At 44.0% G+C, this 10,752-nt stretch overlaps 1 protein-coding gene across 4 annotated transcripts in view; it reads right to left on the bottom strand.

The window, feature by feature from the left end:
- Positions 1-3,753: 3,753 nt before the first annotated feature.
- Positions 3,754-10,752, bottom strand: part of LOC120794773 (caskin-2-like) — a 57,150-nt gene continuing 50,151 nt past the window's right edge. For 3 of the 4 annotated variants that reach the window (XM_040136078.1, XM_040136079.1, XM_040136081.1), the window contains 5 exons: positions 10,521-10,622; positions 10,163-10,301; positions 7,032-9,299; positions 6,713-6,935; positions 3,754-5,014 (listed from right to left, as the gene is read on the bottom strand). In XM_040136078.1, the coding sequence (XP_039992012.1) occupies positions 4,918-5,014; positions 6,713-6,935; positions 7,032-9,299; positions 10,163-10,301; positions 10,521-10,622 (2,829 nt within the window). In that variant the 3' untranslated portion in view covers positions 3,754-4,917. The remainder of the gene's footprint in view (positions 5,015-6,712; positions 6,936-7,031; positions 9,300-10,162; positions 10,302-10,520; positions 10,623-10,752) is intronic. The other variant, XR_005708157.1, reaches the window with a different exon arrangement.

The raw sequence follows: 10,752 nt of genomic DNA, 5'->3' as shown, positions 1-10,752 counted from the left end.
GTTTTTGTTTGTTCTTTAATTTTATTTAAATAGCACCAAATCATAAGAGTTTAGCTCAGGGCACTTTTCATATAGAACAGGTCTAGACCGGACTCTTTATAGTTATACCTACAGAGACCCAACATTCCCCCATGAGCAAAAGCACTTGGCGACGGCCGCAAGGAAAAACTCCCTTTTAACAGGTAGAAACCTTGAACAGAACCCGGGCAGGAAAGAGAGCACAGCACAGTATAGGTACAACATAAAGATGTATAATAACAATGAGACTAATAATAAAACTAATAATTAAAATAATAGGCTGAATAATAAAAATAATAAAACTAAATATAATAATAGTAATGCTAATCACAATTGAAGCAGTGGGTGTTTAGTAGGATCATGGGGGCAATAGGTGGTTTGCAGTCACAGATCCAGACTCTGCAGCTTTGGAGGCAGAAATACCCGGAGAACGCAACAGGAGGAGAGAAAAGAGAGACGAGACAGCACAAAACTACGGGAGAGAGAAGAAGTCAAGTTAGTCACGAGCATCGACGGGATATGAATGTGTACAGATGGAGAGGAAGAGGGGAGAGAGGACCCCGGTGCGTCATGGGAAGTCACCCGGTGGTCTATGCCTATAGCAGCATAACTAGGGGATGGTTCAAGAAAAGCCTGAGCCAGCCTTAACTTTATCAAAAAAGAAGGTTTTAAATCTACTCTTGAATGTTGAGAGGTTGTCTGCCTTCTGGACGCAAACAGGAAGAAGGTTCCACAGTAGAGGAGCCTGATAACTGAAGGCTCTGCCTCCCATTCTACTATTGGAGACTCTAGGAACCACAAGTAAGCCTGAGTTCTGGGAGCGTAGTGTTCTAGTGGGGTAATAGGGTTCTATGAGCTCTTTATGATATGATGGTGCCTGACCATTAAGGGCTTTGTAGGTGATGAGGATTTTAAATTCTATTCTGGATTTTACAGGGAGCCAGTGCAGGGAAGCTAATATGGGAGAAACATTATCTCTCTTCCTAGTTCCCGTCAGCACACGTGCAGCAGCATTCTGGATCAGCTGAAGAGACTTGTTGGGGCAAATAATGAGGTAATAAGGAATTTCAATAATCCAGCCTAGAAGTAACAAAACCATGGACTAGTTTTTCTGCATCTTTTTGAAAAAGAATGTGCCTGATATTTGCAATGTGACGCAGGTGAAAAAAGGTGGTCCTTGAAGTTTGGTTTATGTGGGAGTTAAAGGACACATCCTGACCAAAGAGAACTCCGAGAATCCTTACTGTGGTGCTGGAGGCCAGGGAAATGCCATCTAAAGTAACAATATCATTAGACAATGTGTTTCTGAGGTGTTGGGGGCCAAGTACAATAACTTTAATGCCAATTAAATGTTTCAGTCTCTGTAATAGGATACGATGCTCAATGGTATCAAATGCAGCACTTAGGTCTAACAAGACAAGTACAGATACAAGTCCTCTGTCCGATGCAATTAGAAGATCATTTGTAACTTTCACTAGTGCTGTCTCAGTGCTATGATGCACTCTAAGTCCTGACTGAAAATCCTCAAATAAGCTATTACCATGTAAAAAGTTACACACCTGGTTGGCGACCATTGGTAGCCAACCAGGCTAAGAGCCGGGTGTTTTCCTCAGGAGCTGGTAGAGACCAAAAAACAATACATTTGGCAGCTTGACTGTTCGTGCAGTCTGTTTTTATTCAGTCCAGTCAATGCGTTGCCTGTATCGATGTTAGCTGTAGCTAGCTAGCAACGTATGCAACATACGTTCTTTTACAGTGTTTTCCTCAAGTCCTGCTCCTTCTCCTCTTTTCATGTATGTTAATAATGTAGAGTCATACAGCCTTGTTTTTTTTCACTCAAAACATTTTCAACTTGCATGGCTGCGTTTTCACCAGTGCACCACACAGGTCGAATTCTTTAGAAAGCCAATGTGGATGAACAGGAAGAAAAAAACCTCGCATCCCACCAACATCTTTCCGTTTGGGTGAATGTAATCAGGCTGCATCTAAAATTCGTTTCTCTTCATATATGATTAAACTTAAACAAACAACACTTCCTCGGTACAAATTCTCCTTTTAATGATTTCCAGGGTGATACACAATTCAGTGGAAATATTAATGAAAGTAAGAGGCATCCATCAAAACTGTTCAAACGTCAAGGTTGCCTTGCAACTCAAAATGTTAAAGACTCGCCAACTGCCTGATTTTGTTCCAGTACATCTAAATCTTCTCCCAGTAAACGTTTGGGAGGAAATTTATGTGCTGTTTCAAAAAAAAAAAAGAAATCAGGGAGTGCAAAGGAAGAAAGACATAAAGGCTTAAAGATGGCTACAGGTGATGGCTTTTCATTACTTGACTCACTGAATGAGGATGGCTCACAAACAAGCATTCAACAATTCAACAACACAATAGGTGTATGGCATTGAGCAAATGACTGATAGTGGAGTAGGATGAATTGATAAAAGCCTCTTTTCATTTTTGTAAGGTGCATGAAGAAGAGAGGGACAGGCAAATGAAAGCAAAGGAGTAAAAGAAAATGTGAGAAAATTTTGCCAAGTTGAGGAACAGTCAGGTAACAACAGTTCATGGAATCTGTATTTTGGAGAAAGTTCAACTTGCAATCTCTTTGAGATATCTGGCTTTGATACACCGCACACTGGGCATCCTGAACGACTTGTCTCACAAAGCTGGTTCTGTTGAGTTGGGGTTTAGCGATCCAGCTATAAGCCGGTGCACATGGAAGAGGTGGGGTTTGTTGCAAACAGTCATATGCAACAGATCCAGAGCAGCACATTGACCCCAACATTTGCTGGCTAATTGCCTCGTGAGACGAGTCGCTGCCCCTTAATGGAGTCCGGAGGAGTGTGCCGAAATTGTTTCAAAATAAAAAATAAATATTAAAAACATTATTACATTTACCAATTAGTAACTCTATTCTCTCTATTCTGTCTCTACATGCTGTTGTAATAATCAGTCCGTCTTAAGACTCTTCAGTCTCCTGCTTTAACATTTACGGTTTCCATTTTGTCGTGGCTCGAATTTAAAGACGACTCGCTTTTATTTGATAGAAGCAACTCCTGGAGCCTCTCTCACATCTTTAAAGCTACAATAGGCAACTTCTGGAAATCAACCTATCGGCAGCATGTGGCTCGGAAGCAAACCCCTCCGCTCCTTCCTCCTGCTCTGTTACGCTCCGCCTCATCGTCTTTGCGGTCTCAGCTAACGCAGGAATCAGTGAGTCAGACATGGCGACGTTTTCCAGCAGCTAACACCGGCTCGAAGCCTTTGCTCGCACATGACTGTGAACTCCCACCCGACTTTGGCCTTCTCTGATTGGTTAGAATGCACGAGAGTCGCTCAGAAACATTAGAGGGGAATATCTCTGCACCGCACTGTAGTGACTCTGGGTGACAGCACCTCTCCGTATTAAGACTTGCTTTGGAGCATGTTTTCAACTAAAAACTAATCGAAAAAAGTTACACAAGTTGATCACAAAGCAGACACTGTAAATGTTAAAGCAAGGAACCAATGCAGACAGACACACCCGTAAATGGTATTAAAAAAAAAAAAAGTTCCATTTAAAAGCATTTTGAAATGCAATTATTAATTAATTTAAAGCTAAAATAGGGAAACAAAAATATCAGTTATAATGCATAACTTTAATTTTATTTTAATTCACCAATCTATAACAGCTTTTTTTTTTTTTTTTTTTTAAATATACCTATATATATATTTATATATATAAACTGACTTTCATTATTCTGGTGGCACCCTACAGACTCCATACTCTGCATTGTCCAAAATGCAAAAAAAGACAAGGTTCTTCTCTAGATACACAATCTCTTACAGTGTTCAGTCCCTTTTAAATGATTAACATGTGCTTTCAGAAGGTTGAACATGCCTGAAATTCTTGTAACAGAGTTGAAATGTTGCAAAGCATCTCCCATTCTTTGGAAACAGTTATAATAAACTCGCTTCACAGGACCCTGAGGCAACCTGTGAAAGCTTCCAAACCGTTAGTGGGAGGTGGGCTGAGCTCCACAGACTCTAAATTACTACTTTAGACCACAGCAGTCGGAACTGACAAACGTGCTTCCACTGACGCCTACAGTGCTTTCAAGAAACGGATATTTCCTGACTTGGTGCAACAGAAACCTCTTAATGTGCCTGCTGAAGAGGATAAAAGACCTTTGGTAAAAACATGTTAAGTCAAATCTACTACATACATATGGAATACGCTGTTTTTAATACGATAAACAATATTTCCCCATGTTATAGACAATAAGCTGCAATACACACAAACACACACACACACACACACACACACACACACACACACACACACACACACACACACATTATATATATATATAAAATATGTGAGTGTGTCTGTGTTACAGAGCAATGCTAATAAACACCAGAATGATTTCAACAGTGGATCAGTCAATGGGAACCTCCATTTGTTAAAAAATAAACATGTAGATGTATAAATATACTCAGTACAAAGATATCTGACTACACACATACACAGTGCCACCATACACGTATCTATACATTTACAGGTAACGTGAATCAAATGGACCCTCATTCCCTTTAGTGATGACCTACTGAACACACACATACATCTGGTAGCTTATCTTGCAGCTGCTGATTGTTTCTGCTCCAATAACATTCCCAGGTGTGTGTCCTAAGGCGAAGTGCTTGCGTTGAAAAAAAAAAAAAAAAACTGGGCAATGTTGAGGAAAAGTTGTGCGGGGAAATCCTCAAATGTGCACTTAATGATTCAGCCAGAGTCCTGAGCCAGAGGTTCTGAGCTCCACAGTGCCCGTTCTTACCAGCACCAAGGGGGGAGGTCCAGTTTGCTGGTGACTGAGTCGCAGCTTTCTTTCTGTTGCTCCCTTGAGAAAAGTAGCTGAGAAGTCATTCCAACATGGCGTCCAGCTGGTCAGCCAGGTCATCAAACATGTTGCTAATGTCATCCAGAATATTTCCTGCAGCCTTCACCGTGCTGCTGCCCCTGACGAACAGACACGACAGTGTTACAAGCCTGCTGATACACTTGTTCTAACAAGTTACGGTACGAAAAAAAATAAGTTGAGATCACATTAGATTGAAATTATAATTCCAGTTTGTTTCAACTCGTGTTTTATGACACAGTCTTTTCCATTATTTCTGTCCATTATGATATAATTATACTAACCGAAGTACAATGTTACAATGCTGAGATGTGGGAACATGGACATGAATATGGCAACAAAAAAGTCTGACAGGCCAAGAAACAGCAGCAGCCAGACCGTCAGACGGGTCGTAAACAAACCAACACTTCGGCCAGATTATCTAAACCACTTACAGTACAGTGCTTTAAACGGGGCCTGTACTCACCAGTACGGAGTGCTAGCTTCGGATTTTTGCCTACATAAACTCCCGCTCTATTATTGCCCACCGCTAACTCTTCGCTGGACGCTGGTTCTGAGTAATGACGAAAACAATGATGAAATGTATGCATGGGAAAAAAAAAAAACCCCATAAGGATGTTCAGCGAATTCAGCTGCTGCTGACTCCCCTGTTGCTAACTTTAGCTGCACGCTGCTGTGCAAATCTCACTGAGACGACAGAAAATACTCTCAGTGGTAACACTGAGCCCTCCCATTGCTTTCACACTCTGTACTTCAAGATTTCATTTGCCTTTATTGATGGAAACAGGTCCTACACAAACATTATGGCCATACGGCGGTCTTTCCTATTGAAATTACTCCTTATGATTGCATAATAACTAAGTCTTAATGCCAAGTAATGAATAATTCATTACTTGGTTCATCGTTTGGTTTTGTTGAAGCCTACTTGTAATACATGAGGGAAATGTGAAGGAAATTTACTGTATTTCTTTCTTTCCAAAATTCATACTTGCCCCACAGTTACATGTTCCTAGTGTATTTATGTGTAAAAAATCCACATGCTGTACAGCAGATACTTTTTTGTTCCAATTCAACCACCGCACTAGGTCAAAGTTGAACAAAGCAGTCGCTCCGTAACCTGTGATCATTGTTGACAAGGGACAGTTTCGGAAATCATTTTACCACCGGCTTCTGTTCTCTCGTTCAGACAGTCTGGCTAACCTGGGGGTTTGTTTACAGCCTGACGTGTCAAGCTGGTCATCTGACCGTTTCTTGTGTCTTAGCCCGTTGGACTGTCCCAGATTTCAGCAACTCGCCTGATAAGCACAGTGTTAACAATACCTATAGAAATGTGGCCAATTCAAGAGTGAGCCCCAGGTTGTAAAAGACTGCAACTATCCTTTAATGACAACATTTCCAACATTTCAAAACCATCCCCCCGAGATCCTGCAAAAGGTATCTGGGTATGACTGATGGACAGAAAATGGAAATGGGGAGAAAAATTGGAATACTGCAGGGTATTTAGAATTGTGTATACTATGAAGGGATCCAACTGGAATTTGACCGTTTGTTCATTTAAATGTACATGCACCTCTTTATCACTCATCAACACTTTTACAGTGGGCAGCTTCAGTACCTTGCTGAAAGACACCTGTACCTGCATAAAAGACCTATAGTTACACTGTAATTCTGGGCAATTTCTAGTTACCTAAATTACAGTGACACTTCCTTTGTCCCGGATGACCCTGAAACCCCTTTTGTAAAGCACTCCACCACCACACCAGCATGTTTGTATGTGAGTGAAGATCAGTAGTCTTTACCCATCCACACTGCTCCCTTGTGCCAGTTTGTTCTCCACCACTTTGAGAGCAGCCTCCAGTGAGGTACTGGTTTGCTCCAGCCTCTTCTGAGCCAGCACCTCCAGACCAGCCAGACCACCCTGGGCTGTTTCTGCTTTCCCTGTGTTCCCTGAGTACGAAGGGGCCTGCACTGGAGAGGATGGAGCAGCGAAGGCGACACTCTGGACCATCCCGAGGTTTGGTCCTGTGGGACATGAAGTGCTGATTTAGACTTGATTTCGATTTTTAGTTAGAGAACAAGTTTAACTTCTTTAAAAATCTTATTTGCGGTAGGTGTTACCTGCTGCCGAGACCATGCTGAGCTGAGGCAGTCTTGATACAGACACACCAGCTGCCTTCTGTGGACTCTCAGGCTTGGACATCACTGTCTGTGGGTGATGCACAGGTTTAGGACTGGGTATACACGTCTGTGCATGTATGCTGCCGCCCAGCTTCGGTGAGACTGTGTGAATCTTTATGCTGGTTAGTCTAGGAATGGCTGTGTGCGCACTGGCTTGTACTGAAGCGATTATTTTCTGCGGGGTTGTTGGTTTGCTGTTATGGGGTTGTTTGACAGGACTGGAAGGTTTTGAAAACACTGGAGGCTTCGAGCCTTTTCCCAAGGAGCCTACTCTCTGGAAAAAATTTCTCGGAGGTTCGTCGTCACTCAGTGTCCTGACATTATTGTGTGTGTTTCCACTGTGGTTTGTGGTTGGTGGGTGGTTGTCCTCTCTGATGGGTGTAGAAGCCTCCTCAGGTGAGGATGCATCTTTGTCTTTGGGTTTGTGCCGTCTTTTCACTGTGTCAGACTCTTTCAGATTGAACTCTGGGGGCTCCAGGCTGTTTGGAGTCTGGACTTGATCCTCTGGAGAAGTCTTAACTTCAGCATCTGCCCGGCTGACAACTGCTATCCTGGGTCGCTGTTTGATGGTGAGGTTACCCTCTTCAGCAAAAGGCAGATGATCAGAAGAGCTGTGCTTTGGAGACACAGTAGCACTCTTCGGTATTCTTTCACTTTTTCTTGCTTTCACTTTCTCTTCAGATGTTTCCTCTGTACTTCCACCTCTTTGTCTATCAATGTCTCCTTCTGTCCTCTCACTTCCTGGCCTCCTTAAGCCACCAAGGCCCAAGGCAGGGACAGGTTTAGAGTGCTGTAGGATGATGTGAGATGGAATTCCGTGTGGAATCGGGGAGGAAATAGGACTAAAAACAGGTGAAACAGGGATAAGGGTTGGTGGAATATCTATCCTCCTGGATGGACTGCTGCTGCTTCCCTCTAGCCTTGCTGCAATACTCCTCACACTGCCTGCGCTCTCTATCTCCACCCCTCCTTTCACCTCTGGCTCCACCACTTTCCCGCTGCCTGGTTGACATGTCGGGCTGCCACTTACCGAGCTCAGCCTCTTAGGTGGCGGTGGGGGCGGGCCTTTGCGTCGGGAGCGCACAGCAAAAGAGTGGCTGCGGTTGATGTGCCGTTGGGCCCCTGTGGCGCCGTTGTGCCCACGTCCTGGCCTGCGTGACAAGGTGGCGTACGAAGGCATGGCTGCAGGGGAAACAGAGGTGCAGTGGGTAGCGAGGTCGTCGTCTTCGTCTGGCTCCCCATCGGACAGGGCGTAGCGAGTCAGGCTTTGGGCGCGCTTCTTGTGCGGGCCCCTCTGGGTGTCATCGGCTGGGGCCTGTCCAGGCCTGGGTCCCAGCAGAGGGACAGCTCCTGGAAAAGGCTTGGAAAGCACCCGTGGAGCCCCGCTGACACCTCCTGACTGAGCCTGGAGGTAACTGAAGGCCTTCTGTGTAGGGGAAGGTTGCGGAGATGGAGAGGAGGGGGAGGTCGGTGGGTGGTGCTGAGACTGATATAGGCGGTTAGGAGACTGGAAGTGTTTGGCTTTGGGTGGGACAGCTGGGTACGCAAAGCGAGGCATTTTGCTCGGGGTTAGTGGAGGTGTGAGGGGGGAGAAGGGGAGTTTGTTGGGAGTCGCAGACCGACTCTGGTGCTCCCACATCTCTGTGGGTCTCTGTCTACTTCTGCCTCCAGGACTACTTCCAGCACGCTTGGCCTCCTCTCCTCCTCCACCACCCAGACTCTCCTCAGACCGGCTGGATGTTCTGGCTGCAGAACATGTGGCTTGGTGCTCCTGAGAATATCCTGAATTTGAATGTCCAGAATTCCCAGAATTCCCTGAGCCACGTGACCGCATACTAATGCTCTCCTGACTGACTGACATGGCGGATATAGCTGCTGCAGAGGTCACACCCCTGATACCAAATGCCTCTGCAGATCCTCCTCCTGCCCTGCCCATCATAGCGCTCTGCAGCTCAGCGCTCAGCTCGCTGTCCTGGAAGGAGAGGAGGGCCCTGGGGGTGCGAGGGGAGGGGCAGCAGTTGTCAGGTGGAGCATCCGGGTGTGTGTGAGCGTGCACGTTGTGTGTTGGTGTGTGTTCAATAGCTACGAGCTCCAGAGCGGCGGGGGGCTTCTGTCTGAGAGTCCCGCCTCCAGTTCTGTCGGCATGGTTACGAGAGCGCTGAAGGTCACAAAGTCTCTTCACTGCTAACATTAGCTTCTTTTGATGGCCTGAAACACAGATAACAGTCATTAGAATCTGCTGACTACAGTACATACAATGGTTTATAGTCAGATTATGTGAATTTTGCTAAACAGCAGCCTCTGTGGCCGCAAGTGGAAATTACAGGATAATGGCAATTTCCCTTGATTTCCCGAGACTCCTCTGAGTCAGTTGCTTTAAGGACAACATTCTTGAATGTGAAAATTCCTTCTTGACCTTGAAAAGAGTAGTACGATGAAAAAATCTTTACTCAAGGTCCACTGAATAGCTTTTTCTGGAGCTCTCAACTGCATGTCAGGGTCTTTTTCATTGGATAAAGTTTGCTCAGACAAACATGTTAGTTTGCTATCTAAAGCTAACATTAGCCAATGTAAGCTACTGGTCATGCCAGACCAAGTTAAGACTGTAGCAGTAAAACCCCTGAGTGTACTGATTTAAGCAACATTGCCTTCTATTGCTTACGAATTCAATTCTTTTGCATAGAATGAATGTGTTACTTCTACAGTCAAACTATGCACAGTTGTGCTTTAACGTCTTCACCCGACTTTAAATTACTGCTAATTTGTACTACAAAGGGGTGGTGGAAAACATTCAATTTACATTCAATATATTCAGTCTAAAATTAATGCAAAGCACTACTTCTATCAGAGTAGAGTGGAAATTAATAAAATGAATCTGTATGATTTAAGATTTTAATCCTTATTCTTATCTACTAGGGGCTTCAATTTTCCCTACAATGTGTTGTAACGAGGCACAAAAGCATAACTAGACTCACAAAAGGTTAGATTACCCAAAAAGGACCAGCTTCCTCCTTTAGCAAGACCATGAACAACCACAGCCAATTTCTTAGAAGTCTGGTCTAATCCCTCACCTAGTTTTGTGATGCCTATCTCCTGTAGGTCCTCCCAGGTGATGTCTTTGACAATAGTGATTGAGTCATAGCCATTGTCACACAATCTCTTCTGGTATTGAGGAAGTCCGATCACACTCAGCCACTCCCCCAGGTCCGACTGAAGCGGCAAGCAAAGACCGACAGAGAAAGAGTAAGGGATGGATTTTTACCAAAGTCATAATCATCCTGGGTGTTATGCTTTGCTAATTTTAAGCAGCAGTATTTATCTTATTGACCATGATGGCACATGGTCATATAGATACTAGTGGTATTACAACAAATCCAAGAGAAACAGATACATTGTCCAGGTGAGTTGGACAACAGAGTACTTTCTCACAGGAATGTAATCAGGTAGCCACTCAGGGATACTCAGCTTGCCAATCTCCATTGAGATCTTTTTTCTATGGCCAGGTTTGGTCACTCCAATGGCTGTCAGGTCCTGACGAACAAAACACATGTAGACAGCCAGTGAATAAACAACTTAAAAAAAATATGTAATCAGCAAAACAAAGAATCAACACATGACTATCTTTGGAATTATAATATATCATGGCGAAAAGACTTGTGAA

This window comes from Xiphias gladius, chromosome 9, assembly GCF_016859285.1.
Source record: "Xiphias gladius isolate SHS-SW01 ecotype Sanya breed wild chromosome 9, ASM1685928v1, whole genome shotgun sequence".
In the NCBI taxonomy this organism is placed as follows: Eukaryota; Metazoa; Chordata; class Actinopteri; order Istiophoriformes; family Xiphiidae; genus Xiphias; species Xiphias gladius.
This window is presented reverse-complemented; position numbering and strand designations above follow the sequence as displayed.